At 43.2% G+C, this 18304-nt stretch overlaps 1 protein-coding gene across 4 annotated transcripts in view; it reads right to left on the bottom strand.

Moving 5' to 3' along the window:
* LOC126281676 (acetylcholine receptor subunit beta-like 2) overlaps positions 1–18304 on the bottom strand; it is a 287589-nt gene that overhangs the window by 214739 nt on the left and 54546 nt on the right. For all 4 annotated transcript variants that reach the window (XM_049980839.1, XM_049980841.1, XM_049980837.1 and 1 more), the window contains exon 5: positions 16786–16966. In XM_049980839.1, coding sequence (XP_049836796.1) covers positions 16786–16966 — 181 coding nt within the window. The remainder of the gene's footprint in view (positions 1–16785; positions 16967–18304) is intronic.

The following is an 18304-nucleotide window of genomic DNA, read 5'->3' as shown; positions in this document are numbered from 1 at the left end:
CTCTGGTATGAAACTTTCTGGCAGATCAAAACTGTGTGACGAACCGAGACTCGAGACCTCTGCCGACTGAGACTCACGGCCTGTCCTCGCAGCTTTACATTCGCCATCCCCCAGTCTGTGACTAACCCGTGTCTTCGTAACAGCCTTCCTTCCAGAAGTACTAGTCTTGCGAAATTTTCAGGACAGCTTCTGTGAAGTTTGGAAGGTAAGAGATGAGGTAACGGCAGGAGCAAAGCTGTGAGGACGCGTCGTAAGTCGTGGTTGGGTAGCTCATTCGTTAGAGCACTTGAGTGTGAAAGGTGAAGTTACCGAGTTCGAGTCTCTCTCCGGCACACAGTTTCAGTCTACCAGGAAGTTTCAACATTAACTATCCTATTACTTCTCCTTGCGGCACACTTAAAGCTGCTTTCGTTGTGAAAATCTTGAATGCTTGGTGCTCCGCTGCTTTAAGATATTTATTAAAGGACATGAGCTCCAATGGAAATGTTTATATGCCACAACCGGTTTTTAGGTTCATAACCCATCATCAGTGGCATGTGATACACTGTATGTAGGCTACAGCGATCTCTGCAAAATGACAAATGTACACATAGTATCAAAAATATAGATCTACTTACATCTACGCACAACTATAACAGTGAGGAGAGTGTCAGTCAATACAACAGGATATGAAATCCGTTGTATCTTTTGTATATAGGTTGTCATGTATCTTACTACTGTCAGATCTTAGGTAGTGACAATCCTTGATCATATTCGATATAACTGTCAAAAGTGGTTCAAATGGCTCTGAGCACTATGGGACTTAACATCTATGGTCATCAGTCCTCTAGAACTTATAACTACTTAAACCTAACTAACCTAAGGACATCACACAACACCCAGCCATCACGAGGCAGAGAAAATCCCTGACCCCGCCGGGAATCGAACCCGGGAACCCGGGCGTGGGAAGCGAGAACGCTACCGCACGACCACGAGATGCGGGCCATATAACTGTCATACAGTGTAAACATGTAACTGACTGGTCATAGAATCTACATTACCTATCTGTTCTGATTTCTAAGATCACATTTATATACATCTGCGTCATGCATTCATTTACACTGAAGAGCCAAAGTAACTGGTACACCTGCCTAATATCGTGCTGGGGCCCGCGAGCACACAGAAGTGACGCAACATGACGTGACATGGACTCGACTAATGTCTGAAGTTGTGCTGGAGTGAACTGACACCATGAATCCTGCAGGGCTGTCCGTAAACCATAGGAGTAGGAGGGGGTGGAGATCTCCTGTGAACAGCACGCTGCAAGGCATCCCAGATATGCTCAACAATGTTCATGTCAGTGGAGTTTGGTAGCCAGCGAGAGGTGTAAACTCAGAAGCGTGTCTCTGGAGCCACTCTGTAGCAACTCTGGACGTGTAGTGTGTCGCATTTTTCTGCTAGAATTGCCCAAGTCCAATGCACAATGGATATGAATGGATGCAGGTGATCAGACAGGATGCTTACGCACGTGTCGCTTGCCAGACTCGTATCTAGACGTATGAGGGCTCTCACATCACTCCAGCTGCACACGCCCCACACCATTACAGAGGCTCCACCAGCTTGAACAGTCCCCTGCTGACATGCAGGGTCCATGGATTCATGAGGTGGTCTCCACCTTCGGCTCTGAAAGCCCATATCGATCTTTCGCTGAATGGTTCGCACGCCGTCCCTTGTTGACGGCCTGGCACTGAAATCTGCAGCAATTTGCGGAAGTGTTGCACTTGTGTCACGTTGAACGGTTCTCTTCAGTAGTCGTTGGTCTCGTTCTTGCAGCATCTTTTTTTCCGGCCGCAGCGATGTTGGAGATTTGATGTTGATGTTTCTCCTGATTCCTGATATTCACGCACGCTCGTGAAATGGTCGTACAGGTGAATTTCCACATCATCGCTACCTCGGAGGCGCTATGTCCCATCGCTTGTGCGCCGACTATAACAGCAGGTTCAAACTCACTTAAATCTTGATAGCAGCAGCAACCGATCTAACAACTGCGCCAGACACTTGTCTTACATAGGCGTGGCCGACCGCAATGCCGTATTCTGCCTGTTTACATATCTCTGAATTCCAATACTCATGCCTATACCAGTTTCTTTGGCGCTTCCGTGGGTGTGAATAACAGTCTTTCGACAATTAGTACCTGAAGGTAGAATATTCAAAAAGGTATAAAACTGCAAAATAATCTTGAACATTCGCCGCCCTTTTCAACGTATCCCATTCGTCTAGTGAAATGTTGTTTGAAACAGTCCTGCATCGCCACAGACAATCATTTCCATGCATAACGACTCTCTCCACAACTTATTAATTTTAACACTTCATATCATTATCTACTGGAGACATTCACGAAGCACGGAGTGGCCTCTTACCAAACAGAACTTACGGGGGAAATTGAAAGCATGTAAAGAAGTTCAGGACGACTTGTGTCAAGTTTGGTTCACTCACTGGAAGCCCTATATATTTCCTGCCAAGAATTATTGGTCCCATTTCCTGGTATTACAGCTCTAAATTCCAGATCCTTACATCTTTATTTTCTAAAACGGATAGAAATGGTACTAAGCCGCCTCCTTGTCTGGCATCAGTTTTTGTTTCAGATGACTGACATACCTCTCCTATAAATTTCATTTTATACATAGTATTTCTTTAGTGTTTACGGAATTATTTTTGCTAATTTTGCTTTGACATAAAATTCTCTAAACTCTTATATATTGTTTCTCTTGCTACACAATCAAATGCTTAATAGAAATCAGTAAATGATACTACTCTAGGTTTCGTGGTTAAAAACTTGTAACTTGCAGAATCTTCTCGTTCGAAAACCACCTGATCGGTTGTCTTAAGTTTATAAAGTTCTGGTCATGAGAATTTTTCATAATTTTATACGCCACTGACAGAAGTGACACTCCGTTTTAATTATTTACGTACTTTTTGTCTCCAGCTTTATGTGACGTGTGGATTAATACTGTTTTATGATTTTCTGTATTCTTTGTGATTCTAAGATTTCCTCAGTAGCTGTTATTATGATTGTTATCAGTAAAATATCCAACCTATATAGGCTCCTCACTGTAGAAGACATGGTAGTATACGAGTGTAACTTCCTACATGTACAAAACATAGGTAGCTGTGTAAGGGTTTAAAGCTGCAATTCTATGTGAGAGGTGAAACGACCACTGGGGTGCATAAACATTGTTCGTGTTTAGTTTTGTCACTAGCCTGGTACGATATAAGGGATGTGAGAGGTATAAGGCTTTGAGTGATCACTGTGAAGGACACAGAGGTGTTGCATGCTCATGTGAGACTGCATTATCAGCACATGACATACTTTGCAAAGGGCTTCATTGTGGATCTCCATTAGGCCAGCTGGTCGAATTGAGCATTACACAGATTCCCGGCCGGGGTGGCCGAGCGGTTCAAAGCGCTACAGTCTGGAACAGCGCTACCGCTATGGTCGCAGGTTCGAATCCTGTCTCGGGCATGGAGGTGCGTGGTGTCCTTAGGTTAGTTAGGTTTAAGTAGTTCTAAGTTCTGTGGGACTGACGACCTCAGAAGTTAAGTCCCATGGTACTCAGAGCCGTTTGAACCATTACAAAGATTTATAGTGGACTTGGATTTGACCTGAAACTGAACGTGAAGACTGGCACACTCGCTGGCAAGGTTCTCGTCGACAACGTCTGACCACTGCAGTGGAGGTTCACAGTATTGTGCACCGAGCATGTCGTTACCGCTTCACACGTTCATATGCCATCAGAGAACAAGTAAGGGAGAACCTGAAACATTCTGTGTCTTGCTTTACAGTCAGTCGGACTTTAATACAGCCACACTAGAAAATTATCATACCGTGAGTAGGTTGCCGGTAACGGGACATCACAAACGGCTGCATTTGCAGTACGCCTTGACTGGGAAGCATACACTGGTAATGAATGGCGTTGCAGTGTGTTGAGCGGTGAGTCATGGTTCTGCACTACCGAGGATGACCATCGTCGGCGAGCATGGCGTCGACATGAGGCCCTATTCTGTACTTTCAGCCAGCTCTGCCGATCGGATCGGTAGGTGAGCGCACTGAGCGGCCTTGTTTTCGAATAAGAGACCCCACGTTATTCTGTAAGCGTTTCGGAAGCGATGACGCACGGTTCTAGCAACGTGAGGCGCTGTTGTCAGTTCTCCTTGCGCCTACCAATCAAGTGGCTGCACAGCGCCACAAACCCGAAGCCAAAGCGACTAGCAGCTGACACAGGCATGTTATTCTTCACAATACCGATAATTTGTGTAAAGTATGTAGTACTGCTCAAACTTCGCCGACTAGATGTTTCCAAGCATGCATAAAAACGGGAGGGAATTTTACTGTGTTCTGGAAATTTCATAAATGCCAGACTGTTTCATTTTATTCTCATTCACACTGACATCTTGTTTAGGAATATGATATAAGAAAGGTATGTGGTACCACATTGTTCAAATATATCTCTAAAAACACCCGAAAAATTATTTAAGAGAGTGTCAAAGAATAAGAAGATGCACATAATGTGGTTGTAACTCGCTACTGGGGATTCGAATGAGAAGTAGCCTACTTTCCTATAATGCACATCAACGTTTTGGAACTTAAAAGCAAAATTTAAAAAACGGCTCTTCGAGAGTGTGTAGTGACTGCAGCTATTCAAGTTCGTCGTAGTTTATGACATGCATGTAATGAACCAAAATGTTTCATGTCTGAAGGTATAGTTAAGAACATTACGGCGACGATCTTTCATCTCTGTGTACTGTTATTAAAGAGTCAATCACAGATAAATACTTGTGACAAGCCAGAGTACAAAGATGACGGCTGCTAGTTTCATTCTTAGTCATTTAAGTTCTGCTCTCAGACTCTTATCTAACCACAAACAAGGATACCGTTAAGTATTCGGAAAAATGGTGAATTACTTGTGACAAGAAAAATTATATATGTACTGTCAGCTGTATCATTAGTTATTTCAGTTAACACTCATGTGATATACACCCCATAATTTAAACGTTGTTCCCCAACAATGATGCCATATTTCAGGACGATAATGAACTCTTTCACACAGGCAGAACCATACAATCGTGGTATGAGGAGCATGCAACTGAACTGCAGCGCCATCCCTGGCCAGCACAGTCCCCGCACCTGAATGTTATGGAACCCTTGTGGGCGGTATTGGAGCGCAGACTCCGGAGCAGTTTTCCGCCTCCCTCGCCACTACACCAGTTAGAAGAGGTTCTGACCGAAAAGTGGCATAACATTTCACTGTAGACGGTACAACTATATGACAGTATTCCAAGAAGAATCGCAGCTGTATTATGGGCAAACGGGTCCAGCCCCTTGTAAATAAACCATTCCCATGTAAGTACAGGTGTTCACATTATTTTGCCTGTCCCTTGTACGTAAGCAGAGTAGATCGCTTGAAACGTAATGATTTTTAAACTCCTAATTACGTAAAAATAACAGGTATTTCTTGAGAAAACGACTGAAAATTGTTTTGTCATAATCGCCCAGAGTAGAAACAACAAAAACCATAACCCTACCAAAGGGAAACTGGCTATCATAAATTCACTTTCCACCAGAAGCGTCCTGGTGACTCTTCAGTAAAAAGTAATCACTAAATCCTAAACTAAAGCCACTCAGTATTTCTGAAATAACATATTCTAGCTGGAAACAAATCACACCGAACCAAATGGGTGGCCATACCGAAACCTAACCACCTCTCAGTACAGTTGCGAGAAAATCAGCTTGCGTACCGATCGGTAATTGGTTTCATAAGCTTACAGAACAGCAGCTTTCGCTCAAGAACCAAAAATGACGTCACTACCGAGGTGTAACTTGCCGTACCGATCGGTATGAACGCTACAGAATAGAGCCTCTGGTGATAGGTCTCAGTCCCCCAAAGCTTTGGAGAAGTGCAGCTGTGTTGCTCCAGATGTCATTGTGTGGGGAACCACTAGATGTGACTTCTGATCATCGCCATTAGCGAACGAGGCAACTTTCGGAGCACAAGTGTACCTCGCAACCATCCTACATTAATTTGTTTTATTTGTTATGAATTACTATCGTGGTGCCATTTTCATCAGAACAATGCTCCCCCACGTGAGTCACGTTTCTCTATGAAGTGTCTGCGTGATTTTGAGGTACTCCCTTGACCAGGAGTTGCCTCAGATCCGTCTTCAATAGAGCATCTGTGGAACGAGCTCGAGCGTCAACGCCATCACAGCGATGGAACCCAGGATATCGAGGAATAGAGGCAACAGTTCTGGGCCACCTTGCCTCAGGATAGGATACAATGGCTTTCTGACTCCCTTCGCAATGGAATCAGTACGTCCAACTGGGCCAGGTTGGGGCTGGGGGGGGGGGGGGGGGGGGTGGAGAGGGTCGGGTGCGACACCATTCGGATAATCGGGCTTTAACTGCTAATTTTTTTTTTTCAGTTTGACTAGGTTTTGCAATCACTGCAATAACATCATACACCCACTCAGCCCATGATGTTTCACGTCGTTCCCTCCTTCAGCTCTCTGTGCTTCATTTTCTTTCTTTTAGCCATTTTATATTAAGGATATCTTTCCCCTGGGCGTCAAAGAGGTCATCTTCCAGTGGGAATCTGTTCTGCAACTCTTCACGGCTTTTTAACGAATTTTAAACTTCAATATTATACAACATTCGCCGACAATTAGTAATGCAGCCTTTATGACAACGAATACAAATTGCTGACACTTTATGGCAATGAGGGTACTCAATAAGTGAACGACAGAAGGCGTCGTTTAAACGCGAGAGCACTTTTAACTGAGACGAAAGAAAGAAAACGACAATGCAAGTTGTCGTGTACCTCGTCCATCCTGAAACAACATAAAAAGAGAGACTAGATAACTGTATTGGCATTTGCGCCAGAATATTTAAATAGTTGTAGCTTAAAAAGAGACAGTTTAATAGCCAGATACCTGATTAAAAGTGGTGATAAAGAAATGGACTTGATACAATTTTTGAAATATTCATAACTATGTACCAGGATGTAACGTTTGGGATGAGAATAGTGCACCACAGAAAATATACTGTTGTTTGAAAGACTGATAGAAAAGTGAAATACCAGCTGCCTCGTCCTACCTTTTTCAGTACCTTTAAAAATATTTCCAAAATTTTTGGCATGCGAACATAATTGCACTCTTTTTAAGTCACCTCTCACTCTCACAAGTTCTCCTAACCCCCTCAAACCCATTAGTCAACTGCTATAAGTCTGTCATGGCTCTCCACTCCCACTTTCCCATTCTCTCACTCACTCATTCAGCCCAACTCATTGTCGTCATTCCTTTGTCTCTCTTTGTCACTGACACCTATCTCTGAGCCAAAGTCATCTTCCTTCTGTACTAGTACTACTGTCTCCTCTCACTATCACTATCACTGTTTCTCTCCTGCTGTCTTACTGCTACTATCTCATTTCTCCCCACTGCAGCTGTCTCTTCTCAATACAGCTATCTCCCTCTTCCTTCTTGTCTTTGTTTTACACTCTGGCTCTCCTTATCCCTGGCTCTCACACTCTTCCACTTCCTCCTGCTCTTTGTTGCTCTCCCACTTTGACTATCTCTTTTACCATTTACCTAGCACGCTTCTGTCACTGAAACTATGTTCTACTGCCACTCTGTCTTCCTCTTTCTCTCACACTGCCATTGACTTCTTCGTCCTTTCTATACCACAATCACTGTCTACTATCTTTCAGTATTTATTACTTATCCATCTCTTTCCCACTTCCATTGTCTCCTTCTCTCTCAGCATAAAAAAAACGCGAATGTGTTCCCATGCCACATTTTTGGAAAAATCTTTACAGGTGATGAGGAAGATAGAATAGGGCAGCTAGTACTCGACTTAGTAGTCGGAGTCTTTTAAACCAGAGTGTATTCTCGTTTTTTGTACTGCAATAAGAGCATTTTTCCTTTGGTTAGCTTCTTTCCCTTTCGACAGTAGGGCATATCACTCATATGAAAAGAATTTTATGGGTCAGTAAAGTTTTGATAATTTATTTACGTGAAACTAAAATAACGCAAAACTAATTTTACACCTCAGACCTGATTTCACGCAGACAAAAATTTTGCGTGTTCTTCCCAGAAGCCTTCTGATGATAGCGTAGACACTTCACAGGATATTCCTCCGTGGTACGTTGGTTTATAAACTACTTTTTCACCTTACACTGGAATTTACGTTCGTAGTTTACGTATCTAACAAGGGTAAATTCGAATGTCTGTAGCTCGGAAACGGAGAAAGATATAAAGAAATTTTTGAAGCATGTTCACGAACGGGATCTCTGTATTATATCGTAAAAATTACTCTGATTTTCTATCCATAGCCGTCTTGTAAACTGCGGTTCGGTTTTGGTGCCCAAAAGCCAAGTTTTTCGGTTGTTTCTCGATAAAGAATAAAGCATTTTGAAAAATGAAAGATGGCGCTTCTGGATATATTCCCATAGAACACATTGTTAAAATTTGAGCAATTTGCTGCCGTTATTTATGATTTACATTTCGCTCACACCGGATTTCATGTTGTTATTTTACGTGTATATGCAACGTAGTTTTGAACATCTGTATCTCCGAAACGGATAAAGATAGCAAGGAAATTTTCAAGATTGTTTTAGGTCGTGATCATCGAAATACATAGTAGTATTTTCAGGCATTTACTGAGCATAGCCATCTTGGAATCCGCGGCTCGGTTATAATACGAAAAAGGGTAAAGAAAACGCTTTTTCTGGAGCTCTCTAAGAAACTGCCAATGAGCTAATAGTTGTGAACCTCTGTGTTTTAAAAGGGATAAACATGTAAAGGAATTTGTTTAAGTGATCTTAGGAATATGTCGTGATGTACTCAGGCACTTTCTGTGCGAAAGCGTCTTGGATTCCGCAGCTCGGTTGTAGTGCGAAAAATTGTAAAACTAAAAAGTTTCTTGGAGTTTTCTATGGTTCTCATAGTTTGCCATGAACTAATAGTGCCTCTATAGGCCCCTTAAAGGTCTATCGTAGACCATATCAAATGCAAAAAGAACCAAAAGTTTTGCTCAACTAGCGCAACGTTTTCGCACATACAATGTAGCGCATGCTGTTGCATCGGTACCGAATTCCAATTCTAGGTGCTTGATTAATCAACGCTGCCAGAAAGATGATGTGTATCGTTTCGACGTTCCGTTGCACTGTCTCGGGCAATGAAGAAATTAATTTATGTCAAAATGTATTTTTTAGGTAACCTTGGTAGATCTCAGGTAAACTATGTAAAATATCTTAGGTACAACGTTCAGTTGTGCTATACTTAATCTCCTTCGTAATTTTCGGTTGCCACTGCTGGCGTCATTTACGTTTTACTGGAACAGCAGTGTAACACCTTAGCAACAATAATATTCGCAGAACACTACATTTCAGGAGAATACCATTTACATATCCAATAAGAAATATTTTACAAGCATTGAATAATAAAACGCACCGTTTGTTACTTTCCGCCATCTATGTGAGGCATTTGACAGTGTGAATCAAAATGTTCTACGAGACAAATAGAAGTTTTATGTGACTCATCGTATAGTCAATCACTGGATAATATCATATCTAACCAAAAGATTGCAGAAAGTTTTACTTAGTAATTCAACCAATATAGTGCAGGAACGTAATTGTGACTAGGGATAAATTACGCTTAGGATTCCCCAAGGCTTAGGTCCACGATTGTTTCTCATATATGTAAACAATGCTCTATCTTATATAGAATAGTAGAATTAACTCTTTTCGTTGATGATATTATTATTGCAATCAATCCATGCATATATACTGAAACAGAAGAAATGGTACACAACGTTTTTAAAAGTGTCATTGCCTGGATTTTTCGAAATGGTCTCACCCTCAGTCTTAAAGGGACACAACATATTCAGTTCTTCCACATCTAGGGTTGCAACATGAGTGACAAGTATAACACACGGTGAAAAAACAATAAATAGAATGGAATCTTCAAAATTCCTGGATCCCATACTGAGAAAAATGTAAACTGGAAAAAATCAAATTTTGAAATTCTAAAACAACTTAGATCAGCCATATTTGCACTTAGAATCATTGCAAAGCTTGGAGAGAGACGAATCAGTAAGATGGCAAATTTTCATTCAATGATGTCATATGGAATAATATAATTGGGGTAACTCTTCTTTAAGATAGAAAGTCTCCATTGCTCAAAAACGTGCTGTAAGACAAATATGTCATTCTAATGTGTAAATGGTGGTTGGTAGGAAGTGATAAATAAAAAAAAATGAAACAAATATAAATGTTCAACATGTAGTCGTATTTATAAATTAATTTGAGATGTGAATGTAAAATGATTCGTTCTATATCATTACAATTTATCGTAGAAAATAATCCATGGAACATGAAACTAACTAATTAACTTTACGACTGGCCTACCATAAGGTGAGACTATGAATTTTCTGTGAGTTTGCGTTTAGTGATTACGAAACCTATGCATGATTATTTGCGATAGAGGGAATGTATTTTGATGTATGTATCATACTAACAAACCATTATTGTAACAGCACTGAACAATGAGACCCATCTTGTGCTACGTGTCCATAAAAAGAAACTACATAGTGCATCAGCGAATCATCCTGTGTTTATTTAATAAAATTTTAAGATTTATTAACAGCGGAGACAAGTCCAGATTGGTAACAAATCTGGACTTGTTTCGGTTAGTGCTGAGGGTTGGGTGTGGTTGCTGAGTGAAAACAAAAGCCCTTTTACTGTCGTAATACAAGTTGACCCACATTCCGCCTCAAAATGAGTTTACTGCATCTGCACTTTCGCACTTGGGTATCACGGGGATGTCAACCTCGTCCCGTCTGTCCCCAGATCGGTCTGCCGCTGTGGTTGCCCCGGTTGCTGCCCGCAGTGGGGCTGAGCCCTCGCCTGTGGTTGATTGGGAGGTCGTTCCAAGGCGTGGCACGCAGCGTAAGGCGTCCCCGGAGGCTGATCAGAAAGCCTCCCCGGTGCGTCTGACAAACCGGTTTCAGGCACTGTCTCTGGCTGAGCCAGATGCAGCCGCCTGCCCTGTTTCAGAGGATCATTCTCAGCCTTCAAGGTCCGGGCAATCGCAGAGGGTGGGCTTACTGGTAGTTGGGAGCTCCAATGTTAGGCGCGTAATGGGGCCCCTTAGGGATACGGCGGCTAAGGAGGGGAAGAAATCCAGTGTGCACTCCGTGTGCATTCCGGGAGGAGTGATTCCTGATGTGGAAAGGGTCCTTCCGGATGCCACGAAGAGCACAGGGTGCAGCCAGCTGCAGGTGGTGGCACATGTCGGCACTAATGACGTGTGTCGCTTTGGATCTGAGGAAATTCTCTCTGGATTCCAGCGGCTATCTGATTTGGTGAAGGCTGCCGGTCTTGCTTACGAGATGAAGGCAGAGCTCACCATCTGCAGCATCGTTGACAGAACCGACTGCGGAGCTTTGGTGCAGAGCCGGGTGGAGGGTCTGAATCAGAGGCTCAGACGGTTTTGCGACCGTATTGGCTGCAGACTCCTTGACTTGCGCCATAGGGTGGTGGGGTTTCGGGTTCCGCTGAATAGGTCAGGAGTTCACTACACTCAGCTGGCGGCTACACGGGTAGCGGAGGCTGTGTGGCGTGGACTGGGCGGTTTTTTAGGTTAGAAGGCCTCGGGAAAGTGCGGGATGGGCTGCAATGTCAAAGGGTGCTTGGCAATTACAGGACGTGCTTGGATCAAGGAACAGTCGGAATTATAGTTGTAAATTGTTGTAGTTGCGCTGGAAAAGTCCCTGAGCTTCAAGCGCTAATAGAAAGCACAGAAGCTGATATCTTTATAGGGACAGAAAGCTGGCTAAAGCCTGAAATAAGTTCTGCAGAAATTTTTACGAAGTCTCAGACGGTGTTCAGGAAAGATAGATTAGGCAGAATTGGTGGTGGAGTGTTTGTGTCTGTCAGTAGTGGTTTATCTTGTAGTGAAGTCGAAGTAGATACTCCGTGCGAATTGGTATGGGTGGAGGTTATACTTAACAGCCGAATTAAGTTAATAATTGGCTCCTTCTACCGAACCCCAGACTACGATGATACAGATGCGGAACAGTTCAGAGAAAGTTTGAGTCTCGTAACAAATAAATACCCCACTCATACGGTTATAGTTGGTGGGGACTTCAACCTACCCTCGGTATGTTGGCAAAAATACTTGTTCAAAAGCGGTGGTAGGCAGAAAACGTCTTCCGAGATTGTCCTAAATGCTTTCTCCGAAAATTATTTCGAGCAGTTAGTCCACGAACCCACGCGAATTGTAAATGGTTGCGAAAACACACTTGACCTCTTGGCCACAAACAATCCAGAGCTGATAAAGAGCATCATGAGTGATACAGGGATCACAAGGTCGTTGTAGCTAGGCTCGATACAATTTCTTCCAAATCCATCAGAAACAATCGCAAAATAATTTTATTTAAAAAAGCGGATAAAGTGCCACTTGAAGCCTTCCTAAAAGACAATTTCCATTCCTTCCGAACTGACTATGCGAATGTAGACGAGATGTGGCTCAAATTCAAAGATATAGTAGCAACAGCAATTGAGATATTCATACCTCATAAATTGGTAAGAGATGGAACGGATCCCCAGTGGTACACAAAAAAGGTCCGAACGCTTTTGCTGAGACAACGGAAAAAGCACGCGAAGTTCAGAAGAACGCGAAATCCCGAAGATGGGCTAAAATTTACAGACGCGCGAAATTTGGCACGTACTTCGATGCGAGATGCCTTTAATAGGTTCCACAACGAAACATTGTCTCGAAATTTGGTAGAAAATCCGAAGAAATTCTGGTCGTATGTAAAGTACACAAGCGGCAAGACGCAGTCAATACCTTCGCTGCGCAGTGCCGATGGTACTGTTATCGACGACTGTTCCGCTAAAGCGGAGTTATTGAACGCAGTTTTACGAAATTCCTTCACCAGGGAAGACGAATGGAGTATTCCAGAATTTGAAACATGAACATGTGCTAGCATGAGTTTCTTAGAAGTAGATACCTTAGGGGTTGCGAAGCAACTCAAATCGCTTGATTCGGGCAAGTCTTCAGGTCCAGATTGTATACCGATTAGGTTCCTTTCAGATTACGCTGATACTATAGCTCCCTACTTAGCACTCATATACAACCGCTCGCTCACCGATAGATCTGTACCTACAGATTGGAAAATTGCGCAGGTCGCACTAGTGTTCAAGAAGGGTAGTAGGTGTAATCCATTTAACTACAGACCTATATCATTGACGTCGGTTTGCAGTAGGGTTTTGGAGCATATACTCTATTCAAACATTATGAATCACCTCTAAGGGAACGCTCTATTGACACGTAATCAGCATGGCTTCAGAAAACATCGCTCTTGTGCAACGCAGCTAGCTCTTTATTCGCACGAAGTAATGGCCGCTATCGACAGGGGATCTCAAGTTGATTCCGTATTTCTAGATTTCCGGAAAGCTTTTGACACCGTTCCTCACAAGCGACTTCTAATCAAGCTGCGGAGCTATGGGGTATCGTCTCAGTTGTGCGACTGGATTCCTGATTTCCTGTCAGGAAGGTCGCAGTTCGTAGTAATAGACGGCAAATCATCGAGTAAAACTGAAGTGATATCAGGTGTTCCCCAGGGAAGTTCCTGGGACCTCTACTGTTCCTGATCTATATAAATGACCTGGGTGACAATCTGAGCAGTTCTCTTAGACTGTTCGCAGATGATACTGTAATTTACCGTCTAGTAAGGTCATCCGAAGACCAGTATCAGCTGCAAAGCGATTTAGAAAAGATTGCTGTATGGTGTGTCAGGTGGCAGTTGACGCTAAATAACGAAAATTGTGAGATGATCCACATGAGTTCCAAAAGAAATCCGTTGGAATTCGATTTCTCGGTAAATAGTACAATTCTCAAGGCTGTCAATTCAACTAAGTACCTGGGTGTTAAAATTACGAACAACTTCAGTTGGAAGGACCACATAGATAATATTGTCGGGAAGGAGAGCCAAAGGTTGCGTTTCATTGGCAGGACACTTAGAAGATGCAACAAGTCCACTAAAGAGACAGCTTACACTACACTCGTTCGTCCTCTGTTAGAATATTGCTGCGCTGTGTGGGATAATTACCAGGTGGGATTGACGGAGGACATCGAAAGGGTGCAAAAAAAGGGCAGCTCGTTTTGTATTATCGCGTTATAGGGGAGAGAGTGTGGCAGATATGATACACGAGTTGAAATGGAAGTCATTACAGCATAGACGTTTTTCGTCGCGGCGAGACCTTTTTACGAAATTTCAGTCACCAACTTTCTCTTCCGAATGCGAAAATATTTTGTTGAGCCCAACCTACATAGGTAGGAATGATCATCAAAATAAAATAAGAGAAATCAGAGCTCGAACAGAAAGGTTTAGGTGTTCGTTTTTCCCGCTCGCTGTTCGGGAGTGGAATAGTAGAGAGATAGTATGATTGTGGTTCGATGAACCCTCTGCCAAGCACTTAAATGTGAATTGCAGAGTAGTCATGTAGATCCAAAAGAATCTCGAAAAGTAACATAGTACAAATTCCTCATCAAATTATTTTGTAAACTGTAGTGTGCTACACGAAATTATCTTCTCCTATAAATCATCAGTCACAGACTGTGGCCTGTAGTGAGGACAGAATTCTAAATTATCGTGGAAACTGATTCACATTTCTGATCTCATTTCACAGAATTGCAATATCTTCGTACGATGTGGCTTAAACCTACATTATTAGAAGAAATTCAAGAAAACAGCGGTTGAAACGATGGTTCAGTTTTAAAGGGAAGGTTTCAATACGTTCTTTAATATTACGAAAAGCTCTGGAACAAAAAGGGGTGACATGAACAACTGATGTGAGGGCACGCATAGCTAGAACCTCGAACTGTTTCCGAACACCCCTATTTCTGTTTCCCACTTCCGTGTCTCGTAAGTATGTGAAGGCTACTAGAGACTAACAATTATTGAGATGCTAATAATCTCGTCTATTTCAGCTGCCAAACTTGTGTAGCAGAATAAAATGAGAATGTTATTAAACATTTTAGGATTCTAATTAAACATGAACAGTACTCAGTTTCGTCGTCAAGAGTGAAAAGATGCAAGTCAACGGTCTGAAATGGAAAGACGAGTCCTGAAAAACAGTTTAGGGGAAATCATATTTTACAGTTCTTAAAGACAGAGGCAAGCACAGTATTTTATTTCAGTGCTATAATACATGATATTATTGCACATGATAGCTCAGGGATTAAAGCTCTGGAATCGTAAACGGGAGAAAACAAGTTCAAATAACCGTCCGTCCAACATACTTAAGTTTTCACAGTTCTCTCTAAATCTCTTCAAGAAATTGTCGGGATGTATCCTTTGAATCGAAGCTGTCGACTTCTTTCAAGCTATATGCGAGCATATGCTCGATCAATAATGATACAGTCACCAACGGGACGTTAATCCCTAAACTTCTTTATGTGAAATACCGTATTTGGTGCTGGTATGTAGCATACTGATTGTAACACTCTGCAACTACACTATGTGATCAAACGTATCCGGACACATGGCTGCAAATGATTTACAAGTTGGTGGCGCCCTCCACTGGTAATGCTGGAAATCAATATGGCGTTGGCCCACCCTTAGTCTTGATGGCAGATTCCACTCTCGCAGGCATACATTCAGTCACGTGCTGGAAGGTTTCTTGGGGAATGGCAGCCCACTCTTCACGGAGTACTGCACTGAGGAGAGGTATCGATGCCGGTCGATGGGGCCTGGCACGAAGTCGGCGTTCCAAAACATCCCAAAGCTCTTCTACAAGATTCAAGTCAGGACCCTGTGCAGGCCAGCCAATTACAGAGATGTTATTGTCGTGTAACCACTCCGCCACAGGCCGTGTTGAAAGATCCAATCGCCATCCCCGAACTGCTCTTCAACAGTGGGAAGCAAGGAAGTGCTTAAAACATCAATGTAGGCCTGTGCTGTGACACTGCCACGCAAAGCAACCAGGCGTGCAAGCCCCCTCCATGAAAAACACGACCACACCGTAGCACCACTGCTTACAAATTTTACTGTTGGCACTGCATACGCTGGCAGATGATCACCGGGCATTTGCCATAGTAACACCCTTCTATTGGATCGCCACATTGTGCATCGTCATTCGTCACTTCACACAACGTTTTTCCACTGTTCAATCGTCCAATGTTTACGCTCCTTACAGCAAACGAGGCGTCGTTTGGCATTTACCAGCGTGATGTGTGGCTTATGAGCAGCCGCTCGAACATGAAATCCAAGTTTTCTCACCTCCCGCGTAACTGTCATAGTACTCGCAGTGGATCCTGATGCAGTTTGTAATTCCTGTGTGATGGTCTGGATAGATGTCTGCCTACTACACAATACGATGCTCTTCAACTGTCGGCGGTCTCTGTCAGTCAACAGACGAGATCAGCCTGTTACTTTTGTGCTGCACGTGTCCTTCCACGTTTTCACTTAACTATCACATCGGAAACGGTGTAACTAGGGATGTTTAGGAGAGTGGAAATCGAGCGTTCAGACGTATGACACAAGTGACAATCAGGAACGTCCCATTCTGCTCTCTCTGCTGAGGTCGCTAATATTACCTGGCAGTAGGCGGCAGCACAATGGACCTAATGTGGCAAACGTATGCTTTTAGGGGTATCCGTATACTTTTGATCACATAGAGTATCAATGTATTGAGATTGACGTGTTTTAACTATAGAGAGAACAAACCTCCTATAAGAGGATTCTACCTGAAATCCATTGTACGTCCAAGAACCAAACTTCATCGTGCAGCTCTGCTCGTCGAAAGGGAAGTACTCGACATTGATCTCGCACGAGGACTTGTAGATGGCGGGCGGCTTCCAGAACACCTCTCCCGTGGACTTCAGCGTCGCTTTCGTCATCAGGGTCACCTCGTAGTTGCCGTCGGCGCTGTAAAAGCACACTGAGTCTTAGGGAAATATAAATAAAAAATAAATAGAGAGTAATTCCTTTCTCTTGTCTTGCCACCATCGTGCCATATCGATCTTTCGATATTATTTTTGCTCTCTCTCTCTCTCTCTCTCTCTCTCATTTACAGGGTGTTACAAAAAGATACGGCCAAACTTTTAGGAAACATTCTTCACACACAAATAAAGAAAAGATGTTATGTGGACATGTGTCCGGAAACGCTTAATTTCCATGTTTGAGCTCATTTTAGTTTCGTCAGTATGTACTGTACTTCCTCGATTCACCGCCAGTTGACCCAATTGAAGGAAGGTAATGTTTACTTCGGTGCTTGTGTCGACATGCGACTCATTGCTCTACAGTACTAGCATCAAGCACATCAGTACTTAGCATCAACAGGTTAGTGTTCATCACGAACATAGTTTTGCAGTCAGTGCAATGTTTACAAATGCGGAGTTGGCACATGCCCATTTGATGCATGGATTAGCACGGGGCAATTACCGTGGCGCGGTACGTTTGTATCGAGACAGATTTCCAGAACGAAGGTATCCCGACAGGAAGACGTTCGAAGCAATTTGATCGGCGTCTTAGGGAGCACGGAACATTCCAGCCTATGACTCGCGACGGGGGAAGACCTGGAACGACGAGGACACGTGCAATGGACGAGGCAATTCCTCGTGCAGTTGACGATAACCCTAATGTCAGCGTCAGAGAAGTTGCTGCTGTACAAGGTAACGTTGACCACGTCACTGTATGGAGAGTGCTACGGGAGAACCAGTTGTTTCCGTACCATGTACTGCGTGTGCAGGCACTATCAGTAGCTGGTTGGCCCCCACGGGTACACTTCTGCGAATGGTTCATCCAACAATGTGTCAATCCTTATTTCAGTGCAAATGATCCCTTTACGGGTGAGGCTTCATTCCAACGTGATCAAATTGTAAATTTTCACAATCAACAAGTGTGGGCTGACGAGAACCCGCACGCAATTGTGCAATCACGTCATCAACACATATTTTCTGTGAACGTTTGGATAGGCATTGTTGGTTATGTCTTGATTGGGCCCCATGTTCTTCCACCTACGCTCAATGGAGCACGTTGTCATGATTTCATACGGTATACTCCACTTGTACTGCTAGAACATGTGCCTTTACATGTACGACACAACATGTGGTTCGTGCACGATGGAGCTCCTGCACATTTCAGTCCAAGTGTTCGTACGCTTCTCAACAACAGATTCGGTGACCGATGGATTGGTAGAGGCGGACCAATTCCATGGCCTCCACGCTCTCCTGACCTCAACCCTCTTGACTTTCATTTATGGGG

The sequence above is a fragment of the Schistocerca gregaria genome, chromosome 7 (assembly GCF_023897955.1).
Source record: "Schistocerca gregaria isolate iqSchGreg1 chromosome 7, iqSchGreg1.2, whole genome shotgun sequence".
Lineage (NCBI taxonomy): Eukaryota > Metazoa > Arthropoda > Insecta > Orthoptera > Acrididae > Schistocerca > Schistocerca gregaria.
The sequence above is the reverse complement of the archived record's forward strand: the minus strand, read 5'-3'. Positions and strand labels throughout refer to the sequence as shown.